This window comes from Rattus rattus, chromosome 12, assembly GCF_011064425.1.
Source record: "Rattus rattus isolate New Zealand chromosome 12, Rrattus_CSIRO_v1, whole genome shotgun sequence".
In the NCBI taxonomy this organism is placed as follows: Eukaryota; Metazoa; Chordata; class Mammalia; order Rodentia; family Muridae; genus Rattus; species Rattus rattus.
Window position 1 is genome coordinate 22,693,419 of NC_046165.1, and position 17,911 is coordinate 22,711,329.

Sequence of the window (17,911 nt, forward strand, 5' to 3'; positions counted from 1 at the left end):
CCTGCTTTTCAGCAACCTGAAACCAATATGAACTCTCTTCCCAAAAGAAACAAAGTGACCCAAATATTCATGCCCCTGCCCACCTTGATAATTATTTTATCAAAAGCGCACTGCGGGAGTTGGCAAAGCGATGCTGAGTTCTTTGCTGGGGTTTGCAGGGATTGGAATTATGTGCTGCACACGTATGAGGCCAATGCCCTAAAATGGACCACCCCTTGTCCTGTGTGCTGTTTCCTGTTCATTAAATCAGCTTTCAAATAAGAGGACACTGAGGTTTAACAAAGCAGTGTGTTTGTGCATTAGCACTGGCTTCCTCTGGTGCTTTCGTTCATGCGTTACTCTACTCCCTTACCATGAAGCAGTCCTCCAATTCCTCTGGGCTTGGGACTGTGGTTATCACTTACCGTTCTTTACACCCCTACAGCTGACAGTAACCGCTCCATCCAACCGAAAGGCTTAAACTGTCATCTTTAAGATTCAAGATAAAAGTTAGGTCTACGTCCGTATCAACACGTGTATAGACCAGCTCTGTGGAAATGGTTCACTCCGAATCCTACTGGATCCTGACTCTAGCCAAACATTACTGTGAGTTACATTTCCGTCCCTGTCTCCAAGTCACTCGGAGAACTCTTCATCTCTCCCCACTAATGCCAAGATCGGAGCTACACATCCTGTTCCTCTTCTATCTCAGTCTTGAGCAATGCTCTTTTTGTAGCAGAGGTGTAATTAGCAGTCACATCCCAACTCGGCCACTCCCCCAAGGAAACAGTTCGAGCTCTTGCTGGGAAGAGACTTCACACTCAAGAACTCAGAACTTCAGAACGAAGTCTCTGAGAAGATAAGCACACTGCTGTATTCTTTCCAGGGGTCTTTAAGACCTAGGACAGTGCTTTGGTCTCATTTTCTAATAGCACCGGATGCTCTAATAGCATGGGAAATTGTCTCCCAGGAGCACCGACATCCTTTCAAGAGAAGCAAGAAGTGCACCCTGCGCTCCACTGTCGAATACTCACATCCTGCCATTTCTGATCTTGTTCCTTCAACTGGGATTTTATTTTCTGCATCTCCTCGTAGCGCAGCTGACGCAGGCTCTGAACATCCTCGGCGCTGACATCGCTCAGGGACTTGCTCCTGCCACAAAAACACCCACAGTCATGAAGGTTCCCGTGGCCGGCCCGAGGGTTCACACGAAGACTGGGCTTATATTTAGAAATTCCATCTAAATATCTACTGCCCTACCCAGATGCTTCGGCGATAGTGGCCCTGAAATAGCACCACACCGATAAATGGTGTTTTTTCCAAGGTGCAGAAACAAGAGCCCGGTGCTCAACTCTTTTTTCTTTTCCACAAGGTGGTCAGAATAATCTTGAACCGTTCTAAAAGTGATAATCTGGTGCTTGTATTTAGAGAGGTCAACTCTAAACTTATTATATTGGGGGAAAAAATATCAGTCATTATTAACACCACCTGTCTGAATTTGTCTATATTCCCTCAACGATAACCTAGTAAAAGTTTGGCTGGTTTTTTTTTTTCTTCTTCTTCTTCTTCTTCTTACTAGGCTCTTGCTAAATAATTTAGTGACTACCTGATATTTTCTCCTCAAGTTCAACACCATGAAACAATGTTCTCAACCATTCTCTAAGATCTACTGTGTCGCCGTGCAGCTGAACCCATTCACAGAAGACCAGCAGCAGCGCCTCAGTTACCCTCTCCTTCATTAGGCAGAGCTCACAATTCAACCTGCACCCCCTGTATACGGATGTACGCAATCAGGCAATAAAGTTGGAGTGGATGGGTTTCAAAACCTTCCCCACCCCCCATTAATGTTATACACTTTAAAGACCATGATAAAAGCTATCTTCTAACAGACTTGGACTCTCAAAGAGTATAAAATGGCTCCCTAGCGGTAAAGAAACCGTTCCCAGGAGTTAGTGACTGAGTGGAATGTGGCTACTACCCCTATGCAGACCGCACAGGTAAGAAAGGCCCCTCAGGAGAGTTGGGGCAAGCTCAGCCCTGAGAGCAGGGAGAGAGAGCCTGAGAGACAGAGAATGTTAGCGGTAGGCTAGCCAAAGTCCTCTTTCAGATTGTACCCTGAGCTTAATGACATTGTGACTAACTATATTTTCCCTTATATTAGCATATCCTTGGGCACCTAAGTTTTGTATTCTTCCCAGCTCTCCATCACATTTTTTTTCTTTTTTAAAACGCTCTTAACTCAGGAATGCAAATGCCTCTAAAGGTTCCAGCCACTGATCTGCCCCTCTTGACTCATTTCCAGTGACTTGTGAATAGGCACTTAACGCTTGAATAGGGACCTGCTGAAACGCTATCTGGAAAGGATTTTTTTTTTAAACCGGGCCTCAGCAAACACCATTGCTGATACAGCCAATCTCTGCTTTTCCTCCGCAATGGTTAATGGTGGTACCCACGCCCCAGTCATCCACATTTGAAAGCTAAGAACCGCTTTTCACTTTTGTTTTACTCTTCTCCTCACTTTCAATTACTTATCTTCTCATTGAATGCGGCTTTCTTTCCATTTAGACTGCCAGCAGCCTAGGTCGAGCACCACATCCCTCCCCCTACATTTCCAAACCAGCGCCTTACATTGTAGTGGAGAAGGCATCCCTCTGGTGCTCCCTCCAACTCAAAAGCCCTTTGCTGGTGCCTCTCTGCCTTTCAAAATACCACTCAATCAAGGCTAAGCTCTCTCCACCTGCTCCGTTTTCCTCATCTCAGTTAAGGTCAGCCCCATCCTTCCACTGTTAGGCTCAAAATTCCTGAAGTCCCCTAGGTTCCTCTCTTCCTCTCTAGACACTTATTTCATTCATTCCTCTACTCTCTATTTCTAGGATCCAACAACCTCTAACCTCCTCCCCATCATCAGACTGATCAACGCTGTCACAGTTTCTACATGGAGAATTCCCAAAGATCTGTCTGCTTCCACCATCGAGTTCAACACGCACAATAGAGCAGGTTTCTAAGTCACAGTCAGGTCATGAAACACTCAACTCCAGACTTGAGTGGTGGGAATTGGTTTCAATGTTTTGAATTAATCTGGCCACCAAAACCGTGGATCTGTGTGACGGTCCTTGTCCCCAGTTGGTTTTTGATTGATCAATAGCAAGCAAGCAGTCAATGGTTGGGGAGGTAGACTGAGGTGGGTGGTACCTTTAAATTGGCATAGGCTAGGAACTGGGAGAAAAGAATCACCATGACTGGGGAAAGAAGGATAGGACATAAGAGATACAGGAGAGAAAGCCAGTCAGTCATGTAAAAATTCAGGTAAATGGCCACTACCCACTTTCCCAATTGGGCCTGGGTACCAAAGGAAGGTTTTGGAGTCTCAGGAGTGTTTGCTAGTAGGGGGCAGGTTTAGGAGTGCCCATCCTTCGAGCTAGTTACAGCAAGTCAAAAATTAACTGGTGTGTATGTGCATGCACGCGTACATGCATAAATGCGTGCCATGTGTACGCGCATGTGCGCGTGTCTCGAGAATCCAGATAGCTCCTGAGCAGGTACACATGTGTGATCTGCTGGGAGCCAAAGCGGTGTAGTCAATTACCGCTATACTTGAGCTTCTTCCCATCAGAGTTCTAATAGAATCTTCAAAGACCTCCGGGGTCTGAACCCATCTGGTCCCTGGCTGCCTCTCCACACTCATTTCTAACTCTGTCTCACTCTTAGTCTCACTGTCCTCCTGCCAACTGGCCGTCTTGCTTATGCTCACGCCTTTTGCTTGTTCTTCAATCTGCCCAGAATACTTCTCATCCACTGGCTACCTGAGTTCCCTTCACTTCCAGGGATCCACTTAAATGGCATTCAGTGTTTCCTTCTTTCCATCCTACAAATGTCTGTCTCTCTGGGCTGACCCCAACCCCGGCCCTCTTTTCCTTGGGCATTTATTGGCATTTAAGATGTTCTTACTCTCCTATTACCTGCTGAGTCCTGTAAGATTTTCAGACATTACGTCTGATTGTTTGCTGATAGATCACTGAGCTTAAAACAAAGCCCAGTCCCTAGAACGTACTCCGTAAACACACTCAGTCAGTGATCTAGGAGTGTTCTACCACTGGCCTACAGTCTTCATGACTCTTTGTTGTGAAAAGTGGACTTCTCTCACCACTCTAGCTATAGTATTTCTCATGTTTACTAATTCTTGGCATCATCTTATGCAGTATGCACAAGCTCGCCTAGGTCATCTCTCTCACAAGCCATATGCTACTTGGAAAGGAAACATGAGTGCAGCACCATGCATGCAGATAGTCCCGGTATCTGTGCTAAGGATGAGAGAAGCCTGAAAGCAATCAAGCACAGAAAATCCAAACTGACTCTGTGGGAGAGCAGTTTTATGACACTGTATAGGTTTAATAGGGAATCAATTACATATAGAATAGAACTATATAAAAACCACATAAGCCTATACATGTATAATATACCTCTCACTAGATATAACTCATACCAGATTGAATTGCGTGAATTTGAGAATACAGACTCCCTGAAGCCATGCCTGCAGGGTAAGAGGCTTTTTGAACTAAAAACAAAAAATATTCAGTAAGAAAGAAGGGAATCCGCAGGTCCGAGGCATGAGAGGGGATTGGATATGCAACATGTGAAGTTGCGCAAACTCGAAAACAAAAATGAAATACTCTTTGATGCTCCAATGACCTCTCTGTGGGAAGAGAGTTGAACCATTTGTACTAGTCCAGAACCCTCCATGGCTTCTTTCCTTATTCTCCTCCTCCTGGTCTGGGAAGCATTGCTATGCACTTTCCCATACAGTGTGCCAATCAAAGGTAAGGCTGCCTCTCTCCTCTGAATGCCTGAGCACTGATGGGGTCTAGCAGCCCAGACCCATACAGCAATGGACAACGTGAGCCGAACATGAGCTAGAGTACACAAGTCTTTGTATAGGCTCAGCTGTAAGCGCAGTTTGTTCCTGTGGTATATAAAGTTACCCCATTAAAGCAGCAGCATGGGCCGTAATAGTCTCCATGAGCTCCAGCAAGAGACAAGAAGGGAGGGCTCCAGACCGGCTGCCAGATAGGCTTCCAACCACCGAATATTCCTCGTTTTCCTCCTCAGAGCCTTAGCTCCTCATTCACTCATCCATAATAACTAGGTAAGGATATGATGGCTCACATCTTTAAGATCTGGTGCTATATACTTATTCTTATTAAAGCAGATTCTGACTGAATGGAGCCTCGTAGATACTAACTCTGTAAACTCCTTCAAGTTAGAAAGGTTTGCCCCAGACCACAGAGATAAAATCTAGAGCTTCTAGAGCACAAAGATGATGAAGTCTTTCGCTATCAGCATTAACCACATGACATTAAAGCCTCCTGAGATCCTTGAGTGGCAACAGCACTGCCAAGCAGTCTCTGAGTTTTCTCCTGAGGCACAGCCCCAGTCCGGTTCTACTACCTGAAAGCCTCCATGCTTGGGAAAGCTGCAATCTCTGTGTCTTTCTCCACATCTATGGAATGCAGATAATACCTCCCTGTCTGCCTCCCAGAACTGAGATAAGCCCTGAAGACAGCACCAGGGAAATCGTGGGGGACACGCCTAGCATGGACCACGCACAGGTGAGTCACGAAGCTCTTCTATTTCCTTGTTCAGAAGGTTCCAGTTTACGCCTTCCTTTGTAGTCGTACCTGCAAACCCAGGTGTAACAAGCTGTCTTGCCTTTCCAATTAATTTAATTGAAGAAGTTTAAGAAGAAATCATTGTAAATCACAAAGATATAATTTCCTTGCACTCCTCTGATTGCATATGATGCTTCTGGCACTTTCTGCTGGAAATAAGGGATGCTATTCTAAAATCCAACTTCAGTAAACTTATAGATGGCTGTCCATAAAATAGAGAGTCCAAAAAGCCAACATCAAGACACTTTTTCCTCAATGTGGATTTACTCACAGCCTCAGGTAGTAGCAAATAGAAATCCAAAAAGAGTAAGTTAAGGATCTCTAGCTTTGAAAGCAATATCAAGATGCTAACTTATCTATCTGAACATATATTTTCATTAGACACTATAGAATTTTGTGATGAATAACCAGCATTCAAACTTTGTGGGACACTTTGAAATTACCATCAAGTAGAATTAAAAGAGCATAAGAAGGAATTTTCATTTATAGATGTATTGACTTACTTGGGAAAAACCAATACTATTGACATTTCAGCCAGATAATCATTTCCCGTAGAAGGCTAGCCTGCGAACTGTAGGGCACCTACAAATCATTAAACGTATATAGCACACACACGTGGCTGTAATATGAGAAGCATTTCTAGATATAACTAAATGTCATCTGGCATGGGAAAGAAAATCCTCAGAAAATAACGCAGGTCAACCTGTTTCCCTCCCTTTTGCCTACCTTGATTGTTTGTCCTGATTGTTATGACCTGATAATCCTACAAAGTCATCGGGCCCAGCTCTAGAAGGAAAATATAGCTGCCTTAGCTGTCTTTGACTGTCAATAAATGCTAATGTAACTGGTATTTATTTTCTTGGGATACTAATGGCCAATTTGGAGGTTATCACATTGAAAGATGGTTTGTACATATTTTTATAAACCGTTGTCAGTACCTCGCTTATATAATCATATATGACCAGATCCCAAACTTCTTAAAACCAAAGAAATATAAATTCATGCCCCACATAGACACACACATGAGAACTGACAGTCACACCACACAAAGCACCTTAATAAACATAATAGATTGCATGCCAACCAAAGCTTAGTAAAACACTGACACAGCATGCACAAGCACCCAAAACTGCACAAATTGCAAGCTGCAAGCTGGGGATTTAATAGGCAAAGGACTCAAAAAACAAACAAAAAAAAAAAAAAAAATCAAAAAAAAAAAAACCCTACATGTTCCTCTTCACATTGGTCTGTAGCATAAATAAAGCATTCATATAATGGACAGTTAGTTTTTAATTACAAAGTCCCAAACTTTCCCACTATATTTGGAGACGTTCACCCAGCATAAATGTGAAATGTAATATACATTAAACTCTTATAGGTAGCTCAATTTTAATTTATATTTTACTCTCATGGCAAGAAATCAATGTAAGAAAATCACCTGTGCCTTGACAAAAAAAAAAAAAAAAAAGGAATAGGAGAAAAAGGGGGAAATTAAATAACCTTACAACTGCTTCTAAACAGAGCTGCGTTTTCTAAGACACATGAGGCCCCATTATCTGACAAGTCATGCATTATTCATTAGCCTCCATTAACAGATTATCTTGCTGTATTTGTGTAGTTACCTTAGCAGGACACTACAGGAGGATTTTTTTAAATAGCCTTTTCAAACAAAGGCTGATAACCAATACCACTACTTGGGATTGCGGACTGGAAGCGCGTGCTGCTGACTGCTATGGTTCAGAGAAAGGTCGTCAGCATTTTCAGGTTGAATATTTAAGTTTTCATGAGTGTCTGTGGTAAGGGTAGGTGCACAGTGCTGGGGACTGAAACTATGGTCACAGGCAAGCTAGGCAAGAATTCTACAGCGGAACCCACTCTAGCCCTGGGTCATTCAAGTCACATGACAACCCATACGCTAAGAAAAACGGGTAGGGTCAAGTCAGAGGTAGCTATGTGCTTACACACCTCCTCCAAACATTTACACTCTTGGTATTTACACCCCTTTAGGAAACTGTCTCAGGGATGTGTTTATGCTACAAAGCCAAGCGTGATGACAAATGCTAATTCCTCATGGAAGTTAAGTCAAAACGTTTGAAGCTTCAAGGGGACTTTAAATTACATTAAAACAGCTTTCCTACGACGCACTGACGAACAGATACTCAAGTGTTATGCCAAAGACTAATTTCTTCCCCTCAAATGCCACACCGGAATGGCAAGAGCTGCCTATCCCTCAACCATGTCTTCTATATCTAGAGTTCTTATGGTGAATTCTGTGACAATCTCGGTAGCTTCTAAAGTCTCCAAACTATTAACATTAGTAGATACTATTAAAATTAGAGATTCTGAGAGGTGAGACAGACCATGGGAAGGGGAGGTACTCAGTTCCTGAGGCTGATAAAAATAATGGGTGTCCTTCACGTCTCTTCCTCGAAAACTGTTGCCAATTGATTTCAGTTACAGAAAACCAGGTAATGTGGCATTGAGAATGACTATCAGTTTAAAATAGCCTAGAACTGGGGGGGGGGGATTTAAAAACCAGCTTTATATTACATTGATATGTTTTCCCACTGAATATCGAATACCAGCAGACCAAACCTTCGATGTAATGTAAACATACTTCCTGTAACAATATTGGGAACTACCAGGATGATTCCTCACATTTTGAAAGTCTAGTCTGCTCTTCATGGCGGTCACGTCACAATTAAATTTCCACCGTAATCAAGAATCTTAAAAATATTTCCTAAAACTATTAACTATCACCGCTAATAGAGCTCCTCACGAGCGAAGTATGTGAATGTGCCAGCTACGTGAATTCTCACATCAAGCAAGCAGTAGCATCTTTTCCTATCATAGACTTTCTAAAACGTAATTTGTGGGGGAGACCTCAACAACTAGAAACCAGAAGCTTACTGTATTGTAGGAATTAAATACCAAAACGAACATAGTCTTAGCCCGCCCGATGCCTTTGTTACCTTCAGTCATTAAAAAAAAAAAGGGGGGGGCGGAGTTAAATTTTAATACAGCAAAAAAAAAATGCTATTGCTTTGTACAACAGTTCATGCATTGGACATTTAGATACAAAAATATTGCTATGAGGTTGCAATGTTAATAACAAGTTAATAAAAGTCCCATGCACTGCACACAACATCCATTTAGTAACATGCTGGGAGAGAGGTGCGTGAGTTACAGAGGAGACAAACATATACGAGGAATTGTTTTTAACGGAAACCATAAACTTACCCGTTCTCACCATAAATCTTTTGAAAGAGTCTAAGAAACCAAAAAGCCAAACATTAAAAAGGGTCGTTCTCTCCAGTGGGGTGAGCTTCTAAGCATTCAACTTTAACTTGAGTCTAACTGGAAATGGGCAAAGCTGAACAGGCTGCCCTTAGCCACTTCTTAAAGGTCAACTTTTAGTCTCCTATGTCAATGGACGGAGGTCAAATAATATCAACATCTTCTAAATTTACTCTAAGCCAACAAGTTCATAAGAAAAGGCCTCTGCTTGCCAATAACTAAGTTTTAGGGCTGTTCACTGTATTCGGCCTGGTCAAATTTGCCCGTTTCCAACCTATAGTAAAACTGAACCAGGAAGTTGCATGGCTCGATTTTTACCAAAATGGCCACAACATAAAAAAACTGACAGACTCATGCATTTTAATGGAATTGGCACTGAACTTTACAAATAAAAATGCTACAAACTGACAGTTCACAAAACCTAGACGGACAACGAAAATCGAGTTAAATGAAATCTGTAATGACGACGAATTTTTAACAAAATATTTAGCTCAATAAAAAAGACACTGCAAAATATGATAAACACGTAAAATCAAGCCATGGCTAGACTACCACAAAAGGGCTAGGCATGATACTAAAAACCTATAGACACAATTAGAAAATATTTTTAATCCAATTTCACATTTGGAATGCACTAATGGACGCTTTCGAGCCAGAGGCAGGCTTTGCATATACCTTCTCAAATCGTCCTAAGACGCGTAAATATGAGATCGCACTTCTTCCATGAACTGACTAGAAGTTTCTCAAAGCCAATTTTTTTTAAAACAGGATGCTTCAAAACGGCACACAACATGCAGAGCTGAAAACGGATGCGGCTTTTTTTTTTTTTCAATATGGAAAGTTACACAAGAGCATCCATCACAAGCCAAATCCTTGCAGAAACACACTCTGACCTCTCAACCATCAGCCGCTTCCTGTGCCTAAGTCTGCTGGCCTCCCGGATGGCCTCCCACTTCCGTAGGTCGGCCTCGCTGCAGGGGCCAGGCCTGAAGCTGATGGGTGGCACAGCAGTCCCCAGCTTCCAAGACTGGATCTTGCGAGTCAACATGTCGTCTTTCTTCAGGCGATGGGAAGGTACTAACACCCTACAGCTACTTGGTTTTTCTTTGGGTGGGCATGCCCTTTCAAGCACTGAGAGAAATTTCGCTTGGATTTCCGGAGGTAGGGTCCACGGTTCAGGGAAGGGGACTGGCTGGTATCTATCTGGCGCCCCAGAAAGGGGCACTTCTTTCTTCTGCGCTGGGATCCTGCGAACAATCATGTCATCCTTTTCTAGATCCGGAAGTACGAGTTCACCTTCCCGACACTGCAAAATTATATCGCGTTCGACAGCGTCATCCGGCTCGGAGAACCTTCCAAAGTCTTCGAAGGCTCGAAGAACACACGGATTGGCATGGAAAGCCCTCGTTTTCCTGACAAAGAAATCGTCATTTTCTAAGTCAGGATCTAGGGATTGCAGCTCGAGGTCGTGGGCTCGGTAGCCTGGGGTGGGAGAGAGGTTCTTCCTGCGAGTTATAAGCCTCGGGCCAGAGGTAGGATCGAGTTTGACATTTGTTTCCGAAGACAAGATGTCATCAGAGTAGGTTTGGAGGGCCTGAAGCAATAAAAACTGACTGGTGCACAGAAAAGAAAAAGGGAGGGAGAATCGCAGTGAGTATGAGGAGAAAGGTAATTAGGAAGCAGACCAGCATTTATCAGAAGGAAATTATTTTAGGAGCGATGGAAGGGAGTATTACAAACAAGACAAATACTCACAGCTATTCTCTGACTTTCCTGGGTGTCATTTGTAGAAACACCAGGCTATACTTCCCAGGAAAAGTGGATACTATCAAGGTCAAGTGATTGACCTACAACTCAGATCAATTGTACCTCCCTGGCATAGGGGCATAGGCCTGGGCACCCCTCCTTGTACCAACTGCCTGAGTCCATTATCCACAGTGGCCTCATACCCTCCCTAGGGGATGTGTGATCCTCAAGCGTGCCATGAGTTGGCCATAATATACTGTATGCCATGGTGCAATTCACAGTAAGTGGAAATAACAGTGGTCTATAGTCTTATTATAAAAGACCTCAAGGTGGATTTTCGTTGTATTTTCCAGACTTGCCCTTCACCATGTCTACCTAAAAATATTCCCTTCCTCCACATCTCTATACACAGCACAACAGCAATTTTAGATTATTTTTAAAAGCATTATGGGAATGTTTTTTTTTCAAAAGAATTTTTGCATATTAACCATTATGCACCTGGCTGTATTAATAGCAGGTTGATTTCTGTAGATACTGCCGGCAGTGCTCTCATGCAGAAGGCATTATGTTACACGTTGTGCCTTTACCCTGTAAGCTCCCCCATGACTCGGTATTCAGGCCCAGGTTAATGGAGCAGCAGAAGCGGTCAGAGAAGGTGTCTGTGGCCAGCCACAAGCAGGTAGCTCATGCAGACAGGTGCACCTGGATTCCTCCAATGCACTGCTGGTCCTCCTGGCTGCATGGCTGTCCCGTGACCTCATAGCATGTTTGGTAGCTAGCGCCAGCAAGAGTGAAGGTCTTTGGTCGTTGCTGGCTAACCTATGTTCTGCCTTTTCTAGCCTACTAAAAATGGTGGAGCTGCTGAAAGAGCCTCCGTCCTCATCCTCAGAGTCAGAATTCCTTCTGCCAGGAGGTTTGACAAGGAGAAGCGGGGAAAGGGGAGCAGAGAAAGAAAGGGAGAAGAATGTAAGCTTTGAAATCAGTGCTGAGATTAGATAGAAAAGGGGGCCTTTTAAAGTCTAGAATCTGAAGTATCTTATTGTTCTGTTTTAATAATAGAAACACAGGCCACAGGCAGTTTATTAATAGTAATAATAATAATAATAATAATAATAATAATAAGTGCCCCAAAGGGGTGAAAGGGAGCTCACAAGTAGGTCAAAAAGGTTGTTTTGTTTTGTTTTTAAGAGACAAAGCCTTGTTTTGAAGCCTACGCTTTTTTCAAACTTTTAATCTTCCCGTCTCAGCCTCCAGAGTGCTAAGATTCTAGGCATATGCCCCACATGTATAGCCTAAGGATTAAATTTAAACATTTTCCTTTCGTTATCAAAGTTCTACAGATGTTAAAGAGCAAATAAACCTTTCTCGTTCCCTAACTGAAAAAACAAGACAGACTCCACCAGACTGGGGTCAGGGACAAACACTGCACACCAGGAGTGTGACAAAGGACAAACCTGAGTCCCTGAAATTCCTTATACCATGGCTTATAAGTCTCTCTTTTTATTTTTTTCCAGTTCATATCTTCAGGGGTCCAGCCTTTGGGAAGGAACTGATCGAAAGAACTCCCTGGGCTGGGCATGACCGGGCTAAGCTTCCGCACATAGAGATCGTCCTTCACGACATTGGGCAAGCGTGTGACTTTTTCTTCTTCCTCTTCTAAACACCAAGAGGAGCTGGAAGTTTCTTGGACCGTGTGCCAGTTCTCCATCTTGGGACCCCAAGCTCTCCTCTGGGTACTGTTCAAAATATCCAACCAGGTTAAGATACCATGTGAGCAGTTGGTGGCGAAGAACCCGAAAGGCATGCATTCTACCTTACGTTGCTTGCACCCCTGTGAGTGAAGAGCATTAACTCCGTGTCTCAACACCACAGCTCCTAGGATCAAAGTCAGACATTACAGCATCACCTCACTTTAGCTAGAGAAAAGCTAGATGCACAGGGCTTCAGGTAAAAGGCAAATTCCAAGTTGATTAGGTGTGGCTTTTTTTAATTTAATCAGCAACATGGTAGATACCCCGGGATAAATATATTTCTGACCTTGTTAGTCTATGTAGGCCAGAGGCTAACATATCAGGAGAAAATACTTCAAGAGGTGTGTTGTGAGAGGGAACCCTCGGGGCCTCTTTTGCACATGGAATCGATGGTTGGCTAAGTCATCTGAAAACACATCAGGCAACCTTCACCCACCATCAGTGTCGGAACCCCTTTCAGAACCACGAGGCTCCATACAGAACGCTGGATTTGAAAAACCATCCTTTGCCCTGCTAAGTTGAGGGGGCAGCAAGAGTTCCTTTTCGTGTCCACTACTATCAACAAGAAAGAAAAACAATGGAAGGAACATGGTAGAGCTCACGTTGGACCACATCCATGATCCAGTGAGCTGAAATAAACCAATAAACTGAGGGCATGCATCTAAGAGAAGCCCAGGTCATCAAATGCTGGCGTCCTGAAACACAATAACTGTCTTCAATACATGACTGAAAACAGAGGTAAGAAAAGAAATGCCCGTTAGTGGTATGTGGTAACTACACTTTAATAGCCATTCCCTTAACCCCGTTAAACCTCATTAAACAGTTCCACAAATTCAGAAAGCATTCGACAACCACATCCCATGACACTACCTTGAAAATGTTCCCTCTGTTTCTGTGTAGACAGGGCTAGCCCAGCTTCTTCTGTTATCCTCATTTTTGTCTGGCCTCTTCTTCCTCAAAGGCGCTGGCACATAGGATGGCTGCTTGCTTTTGTTAGGCAAGAAGCGATTGAACGGTAGAGCTGACTTCGGTTCAATGGCCGAAATCCGTCGGTAGGACATATCATCTTTGTTATAATCCTGCATTTTGAATGTGAATTCCCAATCGTTGTCACTTTCGCAACCTATGAAGCACAAGAACTCCGCTTTACCTTCCAGGACTCACCCCTTTCCCCCCAGCGTATTCTCCTCTCCCTCGGAAACCGGGGTCAGCGGTTGAAAGGCTTGAATATTTTTAGAACCTTGTCAAGAAGTTGTGATAAGACCCACCAATAGGGACACATAGTGCATTCTTCTGCAGTCATGACGGGCATTAGTAAGTCCCCAAATCCCTGGACAGTCCCTTCCCTTTCCAACCTTCCTTGCCAACACAATGCTTCATACATTTGCCGAGCTACATCACCTGATAAAATCTAATGAGAGAGCACCAGTCTCCAGGAGCTCCGTGATATAACAAAGGTCAAGAAGCCATCCGATTTCCAGGAAGTGACAGGCAAGCATAGAAGCCAAAGGAGAACTGAACAAGACTCAGTGGTGATAGGCAGACTCCTAGAAGGCTACTCATAGGGACGTGGATCCTACACCAGAGAAGGCAGGCCAGATGACAGCTGAAGTCCTAACATTGTATCTTATGCCTGCACGAGAGTTCAGAACTAAAGCTTCCCCGATAAGCACAGAAGGTGTAATGGAAACCAAGAATGTACTTAAAAAACCAGGGTTTAACAGAAGGGTAGTGTCGGGGAGGGAGGGAGGGAGGGGAGAAGGAGGAGAGAAGGGAGGAGGGTTAGCAGGAAGGAAAGGAAAAGAAGGAAGGGGAAGAGGAGGGAAAGAAGGAGGAAAAAAGAAAAATATTTATGATCCCAAGGAAAGATTTATGATTCCCAAGGTCAGAGAGAAACAAATAATAATATAGTCTCTAACTGGAGGAAGAAGGGAAAACAGCTCCTTTTTAAAACGCAGTAAGAACAGAGAGACCACACAAGTCAACTGGGGTAACCTCCTTCCTGTCCTTTGTTCTCTGCCTCCAGTGCATTGGCACAACACAGGGAGCTGCTGAGTGGTGCAAGCCTGCTCGCGGGCTGCAGACTATCTCCCCTCACAGCTACTGGCCCTCAGCACACCTGCCAGGTTAACTTGACCTAAAGCAGTTTGCCTTTCTCACCTGCCAGGCAGCAAACAATGCCAGCATGGTTCAAAGGAAGTGGTCTGTCACAGCTATGTCCCAAGAACCAGTGAGGGGTGGAAAGATAAGGCGGCCTGGCCAGAACACCCAGAGTCATTAAGCTCATCCCCCCTCCCAGCCCCCACCCCGGCTTTGTGTGAGTTTGTTTAGCACTTTCTTAAAAAAAAAAAAAAAAAAAGCAAAATGAAAAACATGCCTTCCTTACTTAAACCCTACTCGCAAAATTTGGAAATCACAGACCATTTGCTTTTTGAAGTTTTAAACTTAAAAATATTATTTTTTAGCCTATATACAAATACCACTCCTGATATGTTTTCGTATAAAACTCATTAAATGCACAATTTTCTAATCCTAAAAATATTATCCTAATTGTGGTTACCACCCACTATAATTGTGTGGGCAGCAGAATTTTAATACGGTAATCACAGAAACGCTTCATGCTCCTCCAGCTCCCTCCTCCTACCCTACTTACACATGCCTGCCTGTACAGCCCTTAAACACGGTGCCCGTGCACTGTGACCATGGGACCCTCTGCATCGCATCCCACACACCAGGAACAGGCCACATGTAAAGGAGGCTCAGACCTTACACCACAATGTCTGTACGTTTTGATAAGAAATCCAATCTTGCCACAAACCCACAACCTTTCACCCTGTGATACTTTGACAAGTAGACATAAATTCCAACAAAGCATCCCATAGGTTCCTCAGTCGGGACAAAGGAACACAGTAGGTCGAGATTTTTTCAGTCTTCGTTTACAACTGTGATTACTCCGATGAATTATAAACTTGGGGTGGCTTCCTTACAGGCGTGATCATCTTCCTCTGAGAAAGAGTCACACCTCTCAGTAAGGACAGTGACAGTTACCAAGGTTAACACTAAACCATTCCCATTTTTCTACTCTCTCTGCTCTAAAAGAACTTAGGTTTGCTATGCCTCACTCACCTTTGGAAAGCAAGCATGTTTATCTGTGGTGTTTGAGATTTCGCATAATAAGGGTCTTGGGTCAAATATTTATGTCCATAATAAACAAACTGAAAAGCTTCAAAGATGAAGTGAGACTTCACAATCAGTTGATAATGAAGATGCTCAAAGCTCAGGACGCCTTTAAAGGGAAAGGCTTGGTCTTGGAAGTGCTGGCGTTTAAACCAGAATCTCACGGATGTTGGCCGTGGGCTCTACCACTGACCCATAGCCTCAGTATTTGAAGAACTGTTATCTTTGGTTTCCACTTAGACACCCTGGACTCAGACTACCTAGATATTTAGTCAGAAACTATTAATCAAACTACCTAAGAGCCGCAGGAATAAGCCACAGATTCCTTTACAGCCCTTTGCCTGCTAAGCCAATGTGAAAGGGAGTGGGGTGGGGCGTGCATTTCTTCTTTTAAAAACATCTACTGATCATTACTGATCTTGTGTGAATATATGTGTGCTTGTTCCTGCCACAACACATATGTAGAAGGAAGAGGAGAGCTCTCAGGAACTGATTGCTTTTTTCTCCCTCCTTCCACTCCGTGGGTCCCAGAGATGGAACTCGGGCGTAGTAGTAGTAGCAGCAGCAATAGTAGTAGTAGCAGTAGTAGTAGTAGTAGTAGTAGTAGTAGTAGTAGTAGTAGTAGTAGCAGCAGCAGCAGCAGCATGCAGCTCTAACCACTGAGCCATCTTCCCAGCCCTGAAGGCATGCATTTCAGAGAAGGGTTTGACCCCTAAGCTTTCAAGCTTAAGGGACATTTCCTTCCCATGGCAGGACTTGGAGTAATTCATCCTCTCACCCTCTGTTGTGGATTGGCATGGAGCACAGCTGTAAGAGGTTTCCCACCTCCCTGATACCCAGTCAATCCAAGTTTAGAGAGAGCTACTGAAATACTTCTCCTCTTTAGGATTTCTTAAGTAGTTCTGGTAAAATTAAGACAGGAAAGGAAACACGTCTTACAGAGTCTTGACGCACTTTGTGTTTAGATGTTTGGGATAGCAGGTCTTACTAAGTGCCTGTCGCTAAGTCTCTATATCTCAAGAGAGTCTCACTGACAAAATCCAGTCCCACTGAGTCAGGGAACCAGCTCCTCAGTCGTCCTGTCCAAATACAGAAGAAAACAGCAACAGCAAAATACCTACAAGCACGGCTTTAGGAAAAATCCACATTCCGGTGAAAAATCTTCATTTTCGACTGTCTCCCCTCCTCCATTTTCTCTCCATATACAAAGAAATAAAATAAACGTACAGCCCAAGACACAGCACCCACTCACTCACCTTCCCTCCCGCCTCTGAGAGTGAGGTCTGAGGAGCAGCTGGTCAGTGATCTAGACCCCAAGGAGTCCAAGCTTTCAAAGGAATCTTCCCTCCTGTGGCTCCCGGGAGGGGCAGGAAAGTCTCCTCTGTCCGGACACCAGATATCCCCGTAGCCACTGTCCTGGCCACTTCTCTTCAGGCAGCTAGAATCTTCAAGTGCCTGAAAGAAACGTGGTATAAGTATCACACAGTGACCATGAAATTGCCGAGATGCAAAAGCTCTAATTAATTAGAGAGGTGAGTTCCTGACAGGGTTTTTCCTGTTCAACAAAAGAAGAAGACAAAACCCATTTTCTTTCTCCATAAACCGGACAATGGGGGAGGTATTCAAAATTCCACATAATAAGAAAATACATGAAATTATTAACAAAAAAGTTGTACTCAAAACGTAAGATGAAAATACTAATAAGAAAACAAAACTATAGTAGCCATGAAATGCTGGTCAATGAGAGAGAGAGAGAGAGAGAGAGAGAGAGAGAGAGAGAGAGAGAGATCTTAATGTTGACACCCCAAAGGTAGGCAAATCATTAAGATTTCTTGTTCTCTCCCCAGGAAATAGCTGGGGTGGTTGATGTTAAACATAAGACCAGAATGACATTTTGAAATCACATCAAGTCTCAAAAAAAAAAAAAAAAAAAAAAAACCCTATTATAAAGATAATGCACATTACAGGATTCATTTGTTTTCAATAATTATACGGCCTAGATGCAAGATGCTGGCGACCAGGACTCCTCTTACTGAGTCAAAGTTAGCACGCATGTTAGCACGCATGCTTGATGGCGAATAAGTCAGAAATGTCCTTGGACTGAAGTAAAGTAGTAGTTTGACTCTGACGTGTGTAAGAGATACATAGAAATACGGCAAAAGATATTATCTTTCGGTTTATAACTTATGTAGAACTTTCCCGAAATAAGCCTTCGAAATTAACATGCCTCGGAAACTTAATGTCAAAGCCTAACTGGCCCTTTAAAAATTAGGGCACAATAAAAGTCAACAAGGC

At 43.4% G+C, this 17,911-nt stretch overlaps 1 protein-coding gene across 4 annotated transcripts in view; it reads right to left on the reverse strand.

The window, feature by feature from the left end:
• Positions 1–17,911, reverse strand: part of Lmo7 (LIM domain 7) — a 133,518-nt gene that overhangs the window by 38,877 nt on the left and 76,730 nt on the right. For all 4 annotated transcript variants that reach the window (XM_032918301.1, XM_032918302.1, XM_032918304.1 and 1 more), the window contains 6 exons: positions 16,873–17,071; positions 13,310–13,562; positions 12,143–12,424; positions 9,836–10,555; positions 8,886–8,915; positions 1,014–1,131 (listed from right to left, as the gene is read on the reverse strand). In XM_032918301.1, coding sequence (XP_032774192.1) covers positions 1,014–1,131; positions 8,886–8,915; positions 9,836–10,555; positions 12,143–12,424; positions 13,310–13,524 — 1,365 coding nt within the window. In that variant the 5' untranslated portion in view covers positions 13,525–13,562; positions 16,873–17,071. The remainder of the gene's footprint in view (positions 1–1,013; positions 1,132–8,885; positions 8,916–9,835; positions 10,556–12,142; positions 12,425–13,309; positions 13,563–16,872; positions 17,072–17,911) is intronic.